The 20060-nt window shown below is 44.8% G+C and overlaps 1 protein-coding gene across 3 annotated transcripts; it reads left to right on the top strand.

Annotated features, from left to right (window-relative positions):
• Nucleotides 1-734: 734 nt before the first annotated feature.
• On the top strand, nucleotides 735-18465 carry ILDR1 (immunoglobulin like domain containing receptor 1). 3 transcript variants are annotated; one of them, XM_064410139.1, is made up of 8 exons: nucleotides 735-810; nucleotides 3720-3890; nucleotides 5874-6023; nucleotides 6665-6784; nucleotides 6930-7076; nucleotides 11328-11459; nucleotides 12458-13263; nucleotides 14400-18465. In XM_064410139.1, the coding sequence occupies exons 1-8, from the start codon at nucleotides 756-758 to the stop codon at nucleotides 14439-14441; spliced, it is 1623 nt and encodes a 540-aa protein (XP_064266209.1). In that variant the 5' UTR covers nucleotides 735-755; the 3' UTR covers nucleotides 14442-18465. The 3 variants fall into 3 exon arrangements, with proteins under 3 accessions (XP_064266209.1, XP_064266210.1, XP_064266211.1); XM_064410140.1 differs by lacking the exon at nucleotides 735-810 and adding an exon at nucleotides 2976-3554; XM_064410141.1 differs by lacking the exons at nucleotides 735-810; nucleotides 3720-3890 and adding an exon at nucleotides 3908-4272.
• Nucleotides 18466-20060: the final 1595 nt, after the last annotated feature.

Genomic DNA, 20060 nt, shown 5'->3' on the forward strand with positions numbered 1-20060 from the left:
CGGTTGCGGTCCTTTCAGAACTCAGCGGGAAAATTAAATTAGCGACAGGTCTAGAGGAGACAGTCTTGAGCTGTGCCAGAGGAGGTTTAGGTTGGACATCAGGAAGAATTTCTTCACAGAAGGGATGATTAGATATTGGCCCAGGGAGGTGATGGGATCACTGTCCCCCGAGGTGTTTAAGGAAAAACTGGACGAACTGGACGAAAAACTGGAGGAACTGCACTCAGTGCCCTCGTCTAGTTGACATGGCGGTGTTCGGTCACAGACTGGACACGATGATCTCGGAGGTCTTTTCCAACCGAACCGATTCTGTGATTCCGTGAATTCCCCAGATGTTCTTCCCGCCCGCAGTCTTTAGCATGCGCTCTCGTGCGCCCCTCGCTTGGGGCGCGCTGCCCTGGGCGACGCAGCTCGGCTAACTTCCCATACACCTGTGTGTTCAGGATATATATATATATATATAACTTTGATACAATAAATACCTGTATGCCTGTTTTGGAATATATATTTTTCATTTTAGATAGACAGATAGATAGATAGACAGACAGATAGATAGATAGATAGATAGACAGATAGATATACAGCAGTTCTTGAACTGCCGGCTGGTATTTTGTCTGGCGTTCTGGCGGAGGGTGCAGGTACAGAGGGAGGGGACTTCAGCCGGCGGCAGCGGCCGGCCCAGGGACAGGTGCCACGGAAGGGGAGGGACAGTGGGCGCGACGTCCCCGGGCGGAGGAGGAGGAGGAGAGCGCGCCATGGCTCAGCGCGGGCGCTGGCGGTGGGCGCTGCTGCTGGCCTGGCTGCCGGCCGGTGAGTGCGGCCCGGGGCTCACGGCCCCCTCCGGAACTGCGGCCCGCCCTGCCCCGGGACACCCCGCGGCGCCGGGGCCGGGACTCGGGAGGCGCCGTCGCGTTTCTCCCGGGGTTAAGGTGGCGTGGGGTCGGGAGAGCGGCGGCGGCCCCGCGGTGAGGGGAAGGGGCGGCCCGGTCCGGCCGGACGCCGTTCCCCCGTGGTGCCCTCTCACGCCCGCGGGGCTCTCCCGAGCTCGGCGCGAAGCCGTGCGGAGACAAGTTTCGCTCCCCGAAGGTGCGGCTGACCTCTCTCCTAGGAGGAAGTGGCCTCCTGCTTCCTGGCAGCCTCCAGTATCGGTCGCATGCGGCCAGCTCGGCTGGGACCTGGGCGCTGGGCATGGACATGGAGGGATCCCCTTTGGCCTCTCGTAAACGCCCACCGGGGTTTTGCTTGTGGCTCAGAAGCCTCAACCTCTTGGGGATTTCTGGGGTAGCTGCAGTGTTGCTGCACCTGCTGGGCCACTTGCTTGTGTGGGGAGCAGGAGCTCACCTCCCTGCCCACGGGCAGCCCTCAGCCAGCAGTGTTCACTCTGCCAGGCTTTGTGGGTCGACTGAGTCTAACCTACTCTTGGAAATAAAGCGTCCATTCTGCTTCTTGGATGCCTGGGTCTTGGCTGATCATACATCTTTAAAGTTCGGTTTTTCACAGAGAACCACTGAAGGAAGCAAAAAAGTATGGAGGATATGCTTGTTTATTGTCTTGCTTGACAGCTGTGTTCCTGGGAGATGCTCTAGCCAGAACTTGGCTACACTGGCTCCAGAGCTTCGTGTCTTCATTGCAAAGCCATAGATGTAGCCAAAACTTACTAGATTGGTGGTGTCCATAGTTGTTCTTTTCAACCAGGATAAGAAAGATAGTGTCCTGCAGTGGAGTAATGCAGTCCACATTTAGGACCCAGCCTTAATATCACAACTCTTTAGTTTTCTTGGAGGAGGTTAATGGGAAACACTGAACATGCAGCAACATCTGACTGTTTGCAGGGGAGGAACAGTAGCTTTTCAACCTCTTTAGAAAATAAGGAACTTACCCTTCAACTCTGGCTGTTTTGCCAGAGGTAATGAGAAAGCATCCTTTCCATAAAAAGATGTGAGTTTTGTTACTAAAAAGCATACAGTGGTTTTGAATGTTTTATTCTTGCCAGAGAGATGCTGTTGTAGGAAATCCATGGAAAACATTCTGTTCCCATGAGCCTTGACAAGTTAGAATTCATATGGTTTCATTTAATTGACACTGAGATCACAGTTTTGCCAGTCTTTAGAGTTTGAATTGGTTTCTTGTGATTTTCTGCATTAAGACCCCAGAGTCAGCTATTTCACAGTGAAAACTGAAACAAGATTTGTTGAACTACAGTGCTTTTGAATAAGAGCAACTGTAACTACCTGTCAGCAGTCTGAACCTTGCAGCGCTACAGCATTGTAAAAACTTGTTTTATCTAGAGGTTAGTACACCTGCTGGTTTTTCTGTGTTTAAGTGTCTGTATGTATATCTTATTTTTCAGAAAAGCCTTGGATTTAGTGGTTTCCCAGGCTTTGCCTGTGTTTGTGTGGCATTCTTAGGGCAAATGAGTTTGCTCTGCTTGTGCTTTCAGTTGGCTGACAAGGAGTCCCATTTCAAACCAGAAAGTGAGCAGGTGCTGCATTGACAATACCCTACTGCAGAATGATTTGTTGAGGCAGCATGCACCTCTGCAGAATCTTTTCCACAGTGTGGAAATTGTGTGAGCTCATATTGCCTGGAATGTAGTGTGGAGGTGGCAGCCTAAAAGGACACTGAAAGATGCTTGACAAAAAGTGAGGTTTGCAGTTGTGATCCAGATGTTACTACATAGCAGTAGCAACTTGTTCTCTTGCTTTCATCCTGAAAACATGGACTAGAGGGAAAATCTTTGAATATATGATAAAAATCAAGTCTTGATTCATGGAGACCTGTACAGTTGTTACCTTCAAGCATCCCACTGTCTTTCTTGCCTTTCCTGCTGTCGTGCTCTGCAATTAAGAAGCAACTAGTACAGCACTGCAATCCCTGCCTGGTTCTCTGGCATGTATTCCAAACAGGGCATCCCACACTTGCCCTGCACTGTTTGTATTCCCTTATCAAAGGCAACTGGTGATAACTTTGCTATTGTTAATGACAAGCACAACTTGCTGTGCTATCACAGTTTAAATAAGATAGAGATGTTTCTGGAGTATAGCTGAACTACAGCATAGTTTGTGAGAAACTTTGTAAATCCTTCTTGAGTATGTTCAGCTGCTTAGATGGAAAGTGCTGTGGAGGCTGTTAGAATGAATACATAACAAATACATAATGATAGCTTAATTTTAAAGGAAAAAAGGGGGTAATTCATGTGCTGTTCTGAAGTGGTGATAAACAATTAACTGAAGTGCTACGCCTGAAAGTTGTATTGTCTTAATCCTGGTCACCACTAGATAACATTTGATGAGCGTCTGAGCAAGACCTTGATAAAATTCATTTGGTGTTTATACAAACATTTGGTGCTGCAGAACTTTTCTGATTAGGATTAAAAGCCAAGGAAGTCCCATCCCATGTGCTTCTGGGACACTTTTCCCTATGTAGAAGGAGAACACAGAGTGATGTGCTGCACAACGGCTCCTCATGCTTTGGAGAAAATAATTCAGTCCATAAAGAGGACTGAATGAAGCTTTCTTCCGTCAGGGAAAGATGGAGCTCCTGTTCTAACCAGGGTTTGTAACCTTGGATGACTTCACCAGAGGGGCTGGGAGGTCTATAGGTGCAGGTCCTGGATGGGGCCAAAGAAGATGTACTTGGGTCATTGCTCTGGTACAGATGGTGTGATGGGAGGCCTGAGGAGTCTGTGGCCTGATGGTCTCCTGTGTTCTTGTTTGCAGGTTGCCTCTCGCTCCTGGTGACAGTGCAAGATGTCGAGCGTTACACCACCTTATTTGCCACTGTCATCCTCAAGTGTGACTACAGCACCTCGGCACAGCTGCAAGACGTGGTGGTGACCTGGCGCTACAAATCCTTCTGCAAGGACCCCATCTTTGACTACTACTCAGCTTGTAAGTGTCAAGCTCATCTTCCAAGGAATCCCCCTTCATGTGGGAAGAAAGGGGAAGGTAGACTCACTGGGGTAGTACAGGCTTTTGACCCCTTCCTATGCAAAAACCAGGTCGTGACATTTCTCTGCAGTCCCAGGAAATGCAGGTCATGTCTGTGATTTCCTTTGAAATGTCAAGGCCTTATGAGATCATAGAAATCGCAGCATAGAAAACCAAAGCAGCTCTTTTGTCCTCCTTGTCATTAACTCAGAATACAGGACAGTTCAGCTGTGGTTGACACAAGTCAATCTTGGAAGCCCTGTCTTATGCTTCAGCATGTTTGAAAGCAAGGGCCCTGCAACAAGTGGGCTTTTGGATTCCATGGGGGAACCTGTGATTGGAGGTGGATACCTGTGACCAGATGTTACCGATTTTAGGAAATAGAAGAAATGCATACATTTTGAAGGGCATGAAGACTTCTAAGTAATAGCATTTAGTAGTGGTGGGAGCACTTCATGTGCAGACATTCTGGTGCAGGCAACCTTAATTCATGGGCGTTTAATATGGTACACAAACTGCATCCCAGGATAACTGCTTGGTCCAAAAAGGTGATGATCCCTCTGTGTTTAGTGTTGGTGTGACCTCAGCTGGAGTATTGTATGTGATTCAGGGTCCCAGGATTTGAGGATATTAAGGTACTTTAATGCATCCAGAGGAGGGCAACAAAGCTGATAAAAAGCCTGGAAGACACATCCTGTGAGGAACAGCTAAGAACTTTGGGTTTGTCTAGTTCAGGAGAAAGGAGACTGAGGGGTGACCTCATTGCTCTCTACAGCTTCTTGAGAAGAGGAAGTGAAGAGGGAGCTGCTGCTCTTCTTTCCCTAGTATCCGGTGATAGGATGTATGGGAATGGCTTGATATTACATCAGTAGTATACTGCTTGAGATTTTAGTCAATCCTGAAGTGATGAGACAGTTGGACTAGATAACCTTTGTACATCCCTGCCAAGTGAACTATTCTGCTGTGTTCTATTTTTTGTAAACCCTGCAGAATGTTTAGGTAGCCAGCCATAGCATAACTGTACGCTTAGAACTGAGCTCACAGTGGGCACTTGGTGCCCAAACTCTCCTTTATGCAATCTGGAGGGTTAGGTAGGCATGTTATCAAGTGCTCTACAGCCTAGTCCCCAAGCAGGTGGGTCCCTGGCTCAGCTGATCCCAGCACAACGTGAGTGCTTTTAGCCCAGGCTCAAGCTAATAGTCCCCAAAAGGGACTTCATGCTCCGTTTTAGGTATAGCAATGAAAGAGCCTTTGACAAGCTTTGCACTCATCTCTCTTCACTGCAAGCTCTTTACAGAAAATGCTGACTGAATCAGCCATTTCCCCAAATCTCAGCTCCTAAATACTTGAAAATTCAATGTTGGTTTATGATGTGAGTCTGTCAGAAGGATATTGTACAGAAATTGCCTCTAATCCTCCATTAATTCTCTTGTGTGTCTTTACATTTAATCTTTAGTTGGAATCAGATGATGGATTATTTTCTGTCTTTATGACCTCTACAACATCTAATGGGATATAGGAGGGAAAGGGAGATAATCCATAGAGCAGTTCCTGTATGTCTGGAGATTTGCTTGGTAGATAAACACCCTTTTGTTTTAGTTCTAGTACTCCTGGGTGTTTTATGACTTTTTTCCTTTCAGCTTCATACTGGGAGCTGCCTTCCAGCCTACCACCATTAGCTTCTTTCTACTGTTGTTCTTTCAGTTGTGAGTATAGGAGGCATCTCCTCTGCAGCTCCTGCATTCTCAAAATCTCTGCCATTCCTGTGGCTCTACCTCTGTTTGTTTTTGAGTACTCCAACTTCATGGTTTGAAGCCATGGTTTGTATTGCTAAAGCAAAGCAATTGCACACAATGTACTCAATAATTTCTCTACTGCTCACAAGAGGATAGAAATTGGTCTTTTGAAATAACTTTTGCCATCTCTGATGATGTGTGTTTGTAGCATACCAGGCTGGTTTAGCCCTTGGCCAGGACCCCTCAAATGACTGCAATGACAGCCAGCGGAAGGTGCGCATTGTCATCCAGAAATATGGGCAGAAGGACCCTGTGCTGGGCATCGACTACCAGCAGCGAAAGATCACCATTCAGAACCGTGAGTGACCTCCCAGGCAGGCTGTGGTTCTGCTGAGTGAAGAGAAGCATAAATAGCAGGTCCAGTATCTGGGTCTGCTAAGTGTAGAGAAGCATAAACATGGCTAATCTGTAGCTTATATACTGCACATGGTGATGGAATAAGAGCAGTGAAGGGCCCTGTCCCCAGCTGGCCTGAGGGTGTTTGGAGGCACTACAATGTAAGGCTGAGCTGAGGGTGCTGGAGCATTTTGCTGAAGAATACAACAGCTGAGGAGCTCAGAGGCTAGAAAAAAACAGTTAATTCTTTCAAGTACTGCGTAATTGTCCAGGTGTGTTATCTATTGCTGTCCATGGAGCAATAGATACTGCACCTGCCAGAAGAGCCATTGGGACTGCTGGCCTAAGAGAGACAGTGATCTGTGTTCCAAAACCAGTAGGGTTGGCTTCCAGAAACACAGAAAACATGGACTGGCAGTGAATACTGTTGGTAGGAGCTCTCAGTGGACTCAAATGACTCAGCTTGTTTGAAGGTGATGGCTGTGCTTGAGAAGAGGGGATATACAGTACTCTCTGCCTCCTGCAGGCAGAGGGCTCTTCTCAGGTGGAGCCTGAAAGTAGTGTCTGTCAGTCACCACTGACCTCTCAGTCCCTCTCCCACAGGAGCAGACCTTGTCATCAGTGAGGTCATGTGGTGGGACCATGGCATGTACTACTGCACTGTGGAAGCACCAGGAGATACCTCAGGTGATGCGGACAAAGAAGTTAAACTGATTGTTCTCCGTAAGTGCCTGTGCTTTGTTGCCAAGATGTCTCCTCCTGTTCTCCTCCACCTCAAGACATCTCCAGCAGTGGAGAGGTGCTCAGTAAGCTACCATGGCCAGATTCATCAGGACCAATCCTTTTTCTCCCTCCTTTTCTCCCACAGACTGGCTCACAGTACTCCTCATCATTCTTGGTGGCCTCCTCCTCCTTCTGCTAATCGGGATATGCTGGTGCCAGTGCTGCCCCCAGTATTGCTGCTGCCACATCCAGTGTGGCTGCTGTCCAACACGATGCTGCTGTAATCAGAAAGGTGAGGTTCAAGCAAATGTGCATCCATTTATGACTTCTGTCAAGACAAAAGCTTGGCTGGGAGCTTGCTGAGCTCCACTTTCTCCCTTTTGCTAAGCATCCATATAAACTGAAACATTTATTTGGCCAATGTGACCTCCAAGACCAGCTAATCTGAAATTACAGGAGGGTGTCTCCTCCTGATACATGGAATCAGTCTTGCTTCTCTGTGTCCAACTATCAGAAGTTTCTCCTCTCTCACACCTTGTTACCAGCTTCTCTGACACCCTCCAGGGCACAATCAGTTCCCTTGTCTGAGTAGCTCAGGACTTTCTTTCCTGTCTTGTGGTTCATATGCCTGTGCATGTCAGAAAGGCAAGAAAATGCCTTGGTACTAGTCTCCAAATTAGCCTTACTTTCAAGTATATTGCTCTGAGAAAAATTACATAAAAGCTGGAAATTTTTTATCTGCATGTTTTTATCTGCATGTTTGCTGTTCCTTCTACTACTAGAAAAAGGTTTGGTTTGGTTTTCTTTGGGGAAGGAAGTGAGAAGAAGGTGGAGAAAGATGGTTTCCCCTTGCTGGTCAGCTTTGCAAGTGCATTCTGAAGTTTTGAGGGTCAAAAGAAACTTTCTTGTCTTTGCTTTTATTAGTAATAAAGTTTCTACAGCCAGACCCTGTTCTTTTAATAAGGCTACTGTTTGAATTTTGGCTGTTAATTTCATATAACCTCTGCATTCCTGTAACTGAAACTTGATTAGCAACAAGTAGACTAGTCCCCCTGAAGCTTATACAGTCTGGCAGTAGCAAAATACAACAAGTAAGTTTATTCATCATTTAAATACCCAGGTTCTTCTCCAGATGCTACAAGGAGAGGATTTAGGAACAAGGATCTCTGTTTCAGGCTTGCCTTTACCTTCAAAACAGCTATAGCTTGAGTGTTAGTAAACTGTGAGAGTTTTAGATTTAAGCTTAATTTGCTTAGCTTAGCCCTTGCGAAGAGTGAGCAGAACAACCCTTTTATTGCTAAAACCAGAACTAAACATTGGAGGCCTGACAGGTTGTCATGTAGATTTTGTAGTGTTGAGGAGGCTATGGAAATCTGGCAGAAAAATCAGTTTCTCTGAAGGGGGAGAAAGGTGATGGAGATGGGAGACTCACACCTCCAGAATTCCTAGTTCTCAGCAAAAAAGATATTCAGAATTTGTGTGAACTCCTTTCTGTTTTTCTGTGCTGCAGATTACAGCTCACTCCAGACTGCTGCTATTTCCTCCTGTTAAAGAGGAGGGATTCTTGCAGAGTTTTCTAAACTTCTCCATGTTCATGAGAGAAAATACAGACAAGTCCAGCCTCCTTGACTGTGTGCTGGATTCTGTGTCTGTAATTTACATCCAAGCTGCCTGCCCTCTGTATCCACTTTGCAAAGCATCCATGTGGCTGCTTCTCTCCCCTATTACTGCTGAACTGCTTCGCTTTACTTCTTCCTGCCTCTGACTTACTCTTTTTGCACTCCAAGAAATTAACTGGAGGCCTTAAAAACCACAAGAAGATAGATTCAGGGGACATGTTGAAAACAGTGCTGAGGAATAACATTCCACACAGCTGAAGAGAAGGCAGAAATCCTCACCTGTATACGATCACAGGGTGTGTGGGTGCTTCCTTCCCCATTGTTGGCCACTAGAGGACAGCGTGGATCTGCTGAACAGTCACAGGTGCCAGTGAGACAGGATAGTCGTGGGTGCTGTGAATCACGCCATTAACAAGCATGGGTTTGAACTGTGCAATAAAAGGAGTGCATTGTTTGAGTAATTCAGGTCTGATGTACAGAAATAGTAGAAATGCCCCAGGAGCAAGCCAATTATGTTCCCCGTGGAAAACTCTGAGAAAAGCCCATCAGAGTAAATATACATATGACCTCCTTCTGTTCTCCTTTGGTCCTTTTCTGCTGAGGACTTCTTCCAGTAATGAATCAGGGAAAACTAGGATATACTTGCACCTGGGTATCACTAAGATGCAAAATATTTTTTTTTAAATATGGGCCCAGCAGCTGTTAAAGTCTGTCAAAGGTGAAGAACAGATTTTTCCAACATTGAGTAAATGGAGGGAGCAACACAACTTTCTGGCAAAGCAGGGTAGCAGTTTTGGAATTAGGGTGAATCTGACCTTCAGATAAATACATTCACTTTAAAAAGATCTGTAACTTCTGTTTTGCAGATGGGAAATCAGAGTATATGTTGGATTCAAATTGGAAGGCAAAGTATCTGGGGAAGGAAGAAGGGCTGGTGGTAATAAAGGAAGACTAGGACTAATTCTGGATTTGTTCAGCTGTACGGCGAAATCAGAAAATGATGGTCCTAGTGACAGCCTTCCTACCTTAAGAGGGAGAATGCTAAGCAGGTGTGCCTATAGGTGCTGGATCTCTTACTCCTAGGGCAAAGACCAAGGTCAAAACCCCAGGAAGTATACTCAGCAGATTCTAGGACATTGTAACTGGAGGAATGGGAGAGGGAGAGATAAGGCCTTCCCCTTCTATTTATCCCTTTTCTTTGTATTCTTTCTCTTATCCTCTAAATTTGAAACGTAAACTGGAAGGATGTCCCTTGGGACAAAAAAAAAAAAAAATAATTAAAAAAAAAAAAAAATCAAGTTTGACATAAAGTTCTTGGAAGCTGCTACCTCAGACCACACAGCTTTGAGGATACCAGATTATTAGGATTAAAACCCCTGAAGTTTCCGGCTTTGTAGTTCCCTCTGGTTGAAGCCAGACTGGGGATAGAGAGAGAGTTTGCAGTGGAGAATTAAGTGGAGCTGCATGAACTGTGGAGAAAAGGAAGGATGTGTTGAGGGGCATGGTCAGTCCCTCTTTTGCTGCAAGTGGTGCTCTGGATGAATCCAGTGAAACAGCTGAAGGAAGACATGTTTAATAACTGGAGTGTTACCTAAAGTGGAGAGCTCAGTCCCAAAGAGCATGCAGTCTAAATGCTGCCTGCTGCAGTGAACCCAGGGGACAGAATTAATTGGAGCTTAGCTGTAGCCTGGTTTCTTAAAGAAGTAAATCTTATGCAGTCAACTTGTCTGTCTATCCCTAGTCTCTTTCCCTCCAATAGCTTTTAATTTCATCAGCCAGCTTCAGCCAGATTAATCAGAGGGGTAAAAGTCTCAAAGGCAATTATGTTCCTGTCTGTTTCTTGAACTGTAATGTTTTGTTCATGCCTGACCAGACAAGAGGCTGCAGTAAAAGTCACTTCTGAAACTCCAGGGAAGCCATAAAAGAAAAATTTTTAAAGGCATTGTTGCTGAAAAGCTTCAGCCAGTAATAACATACAAACCAGGATTGTTTGTGGTAGAATAAATAAGAAAAATTTCTGTAAGATATTTTTAGGTATTCCCCCAAAAGAAGCAGCAATGAGCTAAGGTCTGAAGGCAAGTGAGCTTATCTGTGTTGAGGAGGTGAAATAGAAATGCTGAGAAAAGTGACATGAAATTGGAATCTGACCCCACAAATAGGGGTCTGGAGTTAGCAGCAATGGAAGCCCTGTGAAAGAGAGAAATTTCCACTGTTTGCTCTTTTGGCACCCTGGACATTACTGTTGAGAGCAGGAAGTTCACCACTTTGACCACACTGTCTTAGAGGATTTAATTTTAGCTGTCATTCTGAGGTAAATTATGGAGTGACAAGAAGAGTCATCAAAAGACTAGAAAGGGAAAAGCTGGACATTGCACCTCTGAGTGCCCTCTCTGTGAAACAGAGAGAAAATGATGAAGTGTACAGTGGAAAATGTGATCTGGACAGAACCCACATAATGGTGGCAAGGAAAGGTCTCATTTAGTGGGAAGTCAAAGCCAAAAGGGGAAGGGACCAGTGATGAGCTGAAAGAATTTTGAGAGAAAGAAAACTGTTGCATGTCTTGATGTATGAAACATTATTTCCCACCTTTCTGCAGCTCTACTCTGTAATGACAGGGCAAGTGGAAGTTTTAACTTAGTTATGTGCTGCATACTTAATCATAGTGTTATTTGTTTCCCAGTTGCTGGGACTGGAATCAGAATGTTGGGCAGTAAAGCTTTTCTTCTGTTTTAGGTACTTTTTTGAAGATGTACAACTTTGCCTTGGAATTCCCTGTGCTCTGTTTTACCTTTGTCATGGGGTGGAGAGAGATTTTAATTTTGTGAACTTCCTGTATCCAAAGGCTACAGCCTGTGAAGCAAAATGGTGTGTGATCTGCAAGCTGTGCCCTCTGGAGAGGTGCTGTAAGCTTTTTTCTTTTGCAGTACTGGAACGGCACCAGTTCATGAAGCGGGCTCAGGCACTTGCACCTTGGTTATCACCCAACATGTTCTACGGAGCTGGTGACAGGAACTCAAAACTTTCCTCTTACCAGCTGAACCCCCTGCTGCAACAAGGTGAGACTATGGGCATCATTTCAGAGGGAAATCAGGATGAGAAACAGGTAACTTGTTTGAGAAGTTCAGTATTGAGGCTTTATCCTCTCTACCAGAAAAGAGAGAAAGATGTTCCTAGCATAACTGCATGTTCTAGACAGCTCTGCCACACCTGCAGCGCACCATAAACTTGTCCGGATGCATAAAAACTGCCTGTTATCTTAAGTGTCCTGCTGGGCTCAGTACTGGGTGAAGCAGTTTAATACTAACTAAGGTGTATCTGTGCTACACCCCAGTGACTGCAGGGTAAATATGCCCAGCTTATCTTGCTTTGTGTGGCAGAGCAGGGTACTGTCTCTTTGTTCTGCTGCGCTGGTCACGGTCAACTCCTTATAGCCAAAACTGACATGACAAGTGAGGTGCCATTTGTTTGAGTTCTTATCAAATGTCTAGTCTTCAAGTGATTAAGGGCAAACTGACTTCTGTGCAACAGATCTAGCCTGCATGCAGGAAAAAATGAAGGACTCTTCGTTAAGAACCAGGAAGAATTTTCTTCTTCATTTGTTGCTTATATCTGTACATATGTGTGTGTATGTGTGCATACATAGAAAAATTTTCTTATTTTCATTTTCTTTTGCAGTATTTCTTCCAGTTCAATGAAATGCAAAAGGAAACACTGGTTTTTCTCTGATTATTTATAAATAAAATTTGGTATCAGTGCTCTAGGAAAAAAAATGTTCCTCTAAATACACAGACTATATTTCCAGGTATGCTGGGCTTCTTACCTCTGTACTGCCTAAAACATGTTAGGTCATGCTGCAGCTTATTAGTTACTACTCTTTGCACCATACCTCATGTGGTCTGGATGTGCTGGTTGTGGTGCCTGAGACTTGTGCAGCTCTTGCAGTGAGGTGGAGCAGGAGAAGAGAAGCAACTCAGCCAGGATCATGAGTACAGAAGGGCCTTCTCTTCAGTGTTTCCTCTTGACTTGCTGTGTTTTCCTGTGCTTTTATACTTAGATGTATCTCTGCAGAACAGTCTTCCACTGGTGCAGCCACAAGCCCAGCTTTCCCATAACAACGGTGTTTTGGACTATCTGGAGTCTGAAATCCAAAACCTGAACATGTCCCAGCTGCGGCCACCCTCCCACCAGCGGCAGGCTGTGCAGCCCAGCTTGCTGTCCTCGCTGGGCTCCGACATCGTGCCACCTCCTCATGCCGACCACATCTCCTCCATCCATGGGAGCAGCAACTCCTCAAGGCCACAAAGAGCTGCCCGCACCCCCAGGCCCTGGGACTCTGCAGCAGAAGACAGAAGGGAAAACCGGAGGTGGCCCTTGCCTTCCAGTGGGGATTCTCATTCCAGCTACAGTCAGGAGCCCTGGGACAGGCAGCGAGAGGATCCTCCTCAGAGGCAGAGAACAGGTGGCTACAGTGGCAGGCCCCAGCACTCCAGACGGGATCTGTCACCCCCACGCCAAGCTGAGAGAGGGAAGGGCAGCAGCAGCTTCTATCCAGAGGAGACCAAGGAGCGCTCCAGCCACCACCGTGCTGGTAGGCAGGAGCTCGGGGGAAGGCGAGAATACGAGCACCGTGCTGGGAGGAGCAATTACTCTGGCCAGAGCTGGCACAGCTACTCCCCCCCCTCTTCTCGCAGGGGCTCCTGGAGCTCCTCAGAAGAGCAAGTCCGTGTGCCAGTGTCAAACCGCAGGCGGAGGAACCACAGGTCCCGGGAGTGGCCAGAAGAGAAACCCCCCAGTTACCGCTCCTTAGAAATCATCCCAGCTCAGGACAAGAAGCACAAAGGCAGCGCAGGTACCCGCTCGGTGAGTCAGCTGCCTTTGTCCTTTCCTATCTAAGGGAAAAGGTGGGATTTAGGGAGTGAGAGAGAATGTTTTCTACTTTCTGTAGCCTGTTGTCTTTCAAACAGAGGCCAAGGAACAAGGAGTGCTCTGCATAGCATGGTTATGAGGAGGCTGCTGAGTACCCAGGCTGCTGAGGCTGCCTTTTCACAGGCACTGCCTGCATTTAGTGTATTCAGGGCAAAGTAAAAAGTCAAATCCCTGGAAACCTTCCATGCCAAGCTGGATGGGGCCCTGAGCAAGTGGAAGGAGTCCCTGCCCAGGGCGAGGGAATTTGAACCAGGTGATCTTTAAGGTCCCTTCCAACCCAAACCATGTTATGATTCTGTGATTCTGAAATAAATTAACTCCCCTACAGGGTAACCTGTTATATTCCTGTCCCTATCCAGAGGCTTTTGGGATCCTGTGTATATATTGGTGTTAAAATAGCGGTTCTGGTACTGACTGGAGAGAAAGCACTTCCAGACTAGGCAGCAGCATCCATCCCTCTGTAACCATCTCTGGTGCTGGTCTGCTTCTGATTTCTTTTAAAATGTGGATGATATTTTCAAGATGACACATATGGGAAAACATCCATAAAGCTACATTAAATAGGCTTTAAGGTCATGGGTGGCATGGATGAAAAATGTGTCTTTCTCCAGGCCAGGTGGAAGAGGATGACTCCTTTGTTGGGACTCCTGAGAACTGAACATACATTATGTGGGCAGTCAACAGCTACTGTTCACAGCTCTTCTTGTCAGTTTGCACTGGGATTAGACATTAGGTAGCAACCTAAGTGTGAAAAGCTGTGTATCCAATTGCTAATCTCCAAATTACACAGTGTATTCCCCCTGAAAAAATGAAGATTCTTCTAAATCAAAAAATCTTAAGTGTCCCTTATCACACATATGCAAAATTTTACAGGTTGGGAGTATTTTGAGGGGCTGTATGTTGCCCATTACCATTTTCCCTTTTGTGTTGTGCAAGGAAGTGCAATTCTAGTTCCAGCTGGAATGTGTATATATATAAATGGTTTTTGTTATAGTGCTCAGAACAGGCAGGAAGACATAGGATTTTCTTTCATCATTCCTTGTTCTTGAATCTTTTATTTTCTCTTGCAGGACAGAGGAAGTTCCCACAGTGGAAGAAGCATAGTCATTTAATGTCAGCACTAGAAGAACTAAGATTCCCACTGAACTCCTCCTAGTTTCTCTACTATTTAAGCTGGCCTGGCTGCTTTTGATTGAGCAGATAAACAGCAATAAAAGGTTGGGCTAAGTTCTAATGGGCTGAGGTTCATTAAAACATTCTAGTAGAAACAGCAGATTTTTTAAGTAAACAGTGTATTCCAGTCTTTAAAGAGATACCAGTTCTCCTGATTAAGTGCAGTGGCACTGCAAGGAGCCCAATCTGTAGAATGCTGGTGCAGGTCCCAATGTTCACAGAGTTGTAAAGTCACAAGACAGGAGAATAATTTAGATTGGAAGAGGCCTCTGGAGGTCATCTGATCCAGTCCCCTGAGAGCTTTGTGGGGCGAGGTACAACATCTTTCTAAGGCCCTTTGTTGTGCTTCAGAATGTGTAATGTTTATTGCTTGTGCCTGGCTGCTCAGCATAGCTGGGACAGTGGCTTCCTTTTGTCCCCACTAAGCCTCTCTCCCAAACAGAAGGACCATGGTGTAATTAGGTCTCACTGGCATGTCTGCAAATTGTCAGCTTATCTGCTTTTTACTGACTGAAAGAACCTGTTCTACTTTGAGCTTATACCTTAGTGCCTTAGGAGATACTTGTTCTAGCCTTTCATCCAGACTTGAATTTATTTGTAAACTTAAAGGGCTAAATTTACCAAGATTTGTTCTTCCCTACAGGGACTCAGCAAAGTATGACTACTCTCCTTTACACAGTGAGCCAGAATTTCCTTCACCTCAAGGAAGCATGGTTTTGGTAAATATATTTTGCCAAAGCCATGTACTCTTTTCCATACATGTTGTAGTCATCCTTTCTTCTCCATGCCATGTATCATGTAAATGGGGTGGGATAAAGGACTCTGAAGAAGTCTTATAGTCACCATTTTTACTATTGTCCTTGATCTTTACCCTGACACACCAACCCTGCATGTGTGGTGCATCTGATCTGGAAGTGGATTGCAGGGTTTCCTCAGTTCTCACCCTGACTAGAACACAGAATTTCTCTGTGCTTTGAGACCAGTTGTGAAGGAGGACTTGTCATTTCTCCTTGATGAGATTAATCCACTGTTTTAATTTAAAATGTGCTAGAGAAAGAGAAGCTCTGTGGATGCTGGCTGTTTCCAGGAGAAACTGTCTTGCCAGAGGCACTTCCTGGATTTAAGAGACTCCAGTTTGGCAAGGAGCTTTTGGAGAATCTTGTGAATTATTTTGTAACCCAGAGGCACTGGAGATTGGCCAGTACCAATGACTGTCTTGTCTAGCTTATTTCCCAGCCCGTGCCACATGGGACTCCTGCTACTGTTTGTTCTTTAATGTCCTAATTACTGATGTGCTTATACTTTTTTTCTGGAAAACTTGGAGAGGCTTTCACTTTGTCCACCTCCTTTTTTTTCTTTTCTTTGGACAATGATGGGAAACATCACACTTTGAATAAATGATCCTAGTTGGATATCCAATGCAGTTGCTGGTCAACACAGGGCTACTCCAGGGTGTTCAATTCATCTTCCTACAGTTTCTTGGCTGAACATGCTTATTCATAATTCCTGCCTATGGAGATAAAGCAGAAGGACCAAGGAGCTTCTCTGGTTGATTTTGTTTCAGCACTGGAGGCCCAGTTTTTGAAGACAGAGGGTCTCTTTGCCCACAGCTGATGGCTATCACAATTTCTTTTTTAAAAAGAGCTAAAAGAGTAACTCCAATGTTTGAATTCAAGAAAGAAGGGCTATAATTAGCATAGTACTTGTCTGCATTTAGGTCCAGACTGGACAATGTGAATTGACCCATGAGTCACATTTGAAATATAGGGAATTGTGTTTGCAGAACTTGCAAAGCTAGGATCATTCTTGAATTTATCAGCCACTGCTGTGGATCATTTTTTTCTAATTTTATGACGTGCTTAGGATTTTATGAACTACCTTTTTGTATGATGAACTGGTATTTTTATTAGTTAAGAGACATTTATGATGACTGCAATGACAGAAAATTATATGGGGCTGCTTCTTCAAAACTAGCAACCAGTTTTGACATTAGCTTTACCCTCTGCTGACTTTTAGCAGATAGCCAGGGCCCTGCAGATTCTACCCTTGGAAGCTGAATTGGTTACTTGGAATTTGACTCTCTTCTTGTGCCTCCAATAGGTTCATACATCATGCAACAGAACTTTTTCCTGTCCTAGGCCAAATGTCCAGGTTTCAGGAAAGGGCTACCCCTTTCTCCATCAAAGAGTTGAGGCTATTTCAGACCTGTGGTGAGATCCCAAGATGGTTGCATGGAAGGAGTACACTCTCCTTCACATTCAAATGTGTACAAGCCAACATATATCCAGCAAGTTTTCCCAAGGGCAAGAAGCTCCTTGCACCGCAAGAAAACCAAGATGACTCTCTCTGTAACAGGAGCAGCTGCTGCGGCTGCTGGAGTATGAGCACGCTAACAGCAGTGGTGCTTCCTAATCTACACCGATGAAGGAGCCCTCCATCTTTATTTTTTTCCTCTAGTCCCCATAATTGAGCTAGGGTGACTAATTGTAGGTTGTGAACACAATTCACAAATTGTGAAATGTGAGAGGTTTTATCTATATCATACTGGATTTCCTCTTCAGTCACTTTGTTCATGTTTATAGAAACATGAAACAAAACTCTTCAGGGAAAATTGATTGTATCTCTGTGTTAATTCTGTAATTTCTTAAATTGTGGCAGGAGTAGGTTGGGTGATCCTGCAGGGAAGCAGAAATGATACCAGGCTTATTGGTCTGCAAACCACTGTGGTTCATAAAGCACCAGTTGGTGGCCTGTGAAATAACAACAAAGGAAATCTGTCTTTGCATGCTTTAGAGCTACAAGTGGACAGAAAGTGGGAAGGAAATAGGCTCAGCTTTAGATGCTTGTTTCTGATTTTAATTGGCTACAAATGAAGCCCATTGTGGCAACATTGCACAATACAATGTGGACCCTTTTCCAGTAAGATCACAGGGTCTTTGCCTTTTTAAGAGAGAGAGAGAACTGAGCACCTCCAATACAGCACACTGAAAGAAATAACAGTAGGAAATATCCTAGCTTCATTCTTTCTACATTGCAATTTATTCATTATTCATTTTTTAGCCATTCCAGAGAGCTGATGTTCATATGTCACCTCATTCGTGATGGAAAAAGTTGAATATTTTACATATGGGAGTTACTGCTACACTAAACTTTTGTTCTTCTGTTCTTGTGAAAGAACAAGGACTATACCTTACCCCCAAAGAATGAATATTCTCAGATAAAGTGCCTTCATAGCCACTAGTGTTTCCCTAATTTAAAATAATGTAATGAGTGAGCAACCAGGCCACACAGGGCCAGATAAGGTCACCCATGCTACAGTCAGCTGCTTTCTACCTCAGACCAGAGATGCATAAGAGAGATAAAGAATCATGTAATTTTTCTTTGATTAAGAAAATACTTGGAATATCTGGCTTTCTTGCTTATTTGCAGAGCACCCTGCCATTCTGGAATGCCATTCCAGGAATGGGGGGCAAGGCTGCTTCTGTGCAATCATTGATCTGGTCTTGGCAACTGCCCATTTGGCACTAGAAAGTGCTGAAACACCCAGTTGCTATCTCTGGGATTGTATTCATAGTAGCACTGCCTAAAGTTAGGCTGACTTCAGGGCTGGGGAACTTGCCTTGTGTGATAACAGCCACAATGCAAAGCTCTGCAGCAGCATGAATCACCACACAGGGCAGCTAAGTCCCTTCTGTTACTACCTCCTGCAGCACATCAGTTTAAAACACCCACTCAGAACATCCCATTTGTTGACCTGACATAAGAAAGAAATGACACTTGAGTTTATCTTAAATTGACCCCTCCAATTAATGACTGCTCGTTCCTGTTTTTGCTAAGTGTAATGCCTCTGATATCCCTTGTGCTGATCTTCTAAATTTTATTCCAGCTGTAAAAGAATATTATAAATATAGATTCTCTTCAATGAATGTAAAATGTATAATTGAAATACAAGATAACTTTCAACCAGTGGCTCTAGTGTGTTCTTCCTAGGCCATAAATTGCTTTTTAGTGTTTGTACCAGAAGTGGAACTGAAAAGCGTCTGTTCTTATTTCTTGAGTTAACCTTTTTACACATCAGTAAGAACCTTCTGTTGTTTTGGGGTTTTTTTCCCGACAGAAATGCAAAATGATTTGCTTGTATGTGGGCTTTTTTTTCCCTTATTTTGGGACACTTTTTTTTTCTTTGTTTTTCTAAGAAAAAAGATCATTTGGATAAATACCTAGAGAATGGAAAAATGTCTGGAAACCACTGGCAGCCCTCTTCAATTATGTGACTCATTGTAGCTTGGCTGCCATATCTGTAAAATGAGAACCCTTACTGTTTGGTTCTAAAGCATTTGAAGCACCATGAGCGGAAAAGTCCTCTAGAAGTCTTGTTTGGTTGATAGATTAAGGTACTGGTTGAGCTTTTTGCACTTCCCACATGTGAGAGTCACTTAATAAATAAGTGGTCAACATAAGGATGGAAATCTGTTCGGTCTCTCACAGTAGACTTAATTTCTGTCCTCCCATTTCCCCAGCTGATGCCCTTTGTAGCTCAGTGTTGCAGCCTTTCTGTCTCTCACCCCTGTCTACATGTGCCAAACACGGGTGACAGGACCTACTGGAGACCCAAGGGGCACTTGGAAACAAGCTATGGGAAAGCATTCCCTACAGCAGCAATGCAGCCACTTTCTGACTGGGACTGGGGAGCCTTGGGAGATGTTACCATAGCATCTTAAGAATGGTTTGTGTTGGAAGGGACCTTACAAGATCATCTCAACCACCCTGCCCCTGCCTTAGGCAGGGATACTTTCCACTAGACCATGTTGCTGAAAGCCCCATCCAACCTGGCCTTGAGTACTTCCAGTGTCCATAACTTCTCTGAACAAGTTGTTCCAGTGGCTCACTACCCTCACAGTAAAGAATTCTTCCTTGCTTCCAGTCTAAATCTACCCTCTCAATTTAAATGTTTCCCTTTCTCCTGTCAATACAAGCCTTGGTTGAGTCCTTGTGTTTCTTATAAGAACCCTTTAAGTATTGAAAAGCTGCAATAAGATCTCCCTGGTGCCTTCTCTCCAGGCTGAACAACCCCAGTTCTTTCAGCCTTTCCCCATGGGAGAGGTGTTCCAACCTCATGATCATTTTTTGTGCCTCTCTGGATCCGCTCTAATGGCTCTGTGTTTCTTGGGCTGGGGATCCTGTAGCTGGATGCTCCTCCTGGTAAGTTCACAGAATTCACAGAATGAATGGAGGAGACCTCTAGGTTGGAGGAGACCTCTAGGTTGGAGGAGACCTTAAAGATCATCGAGTCCAACCCATAGTTTTGACAGCTGTCTCAGGTGTATTCTGATCTACTCAGCCTGTGCAAAAAGAGTCAGTCATGGGGAAAGAAGCGTGAGAGGGGTGCACACCTCTGTTAATGCATTTGGTTAATGCATTTGCTGTAAATGGAGAGGAAACTGGTGCAACAGCTGCAGTAAGTGCTAGCAGTCAGAGCAGTGGGGTTAGAGCACAGGAAGAATGGGAGCAAAATTAGTCCAGCTATAGCTGCTATTAATGTGGAGTTTGGTCAGTTT

This window comes from Passer domesticus, chromosome 2 (genome assembly GCF_036417665.1).
Source record: "Passer domesticus isolate bPasDom1 chromosome 2, bPasDom1.hap1, whole genome shotgun sequence".
Classification (NCBI taxonomy): Eukaryota; Metazoa; Chordata; class Aves; order Passeriformes; family Passeridae; genus Passer; species Passer domesticus.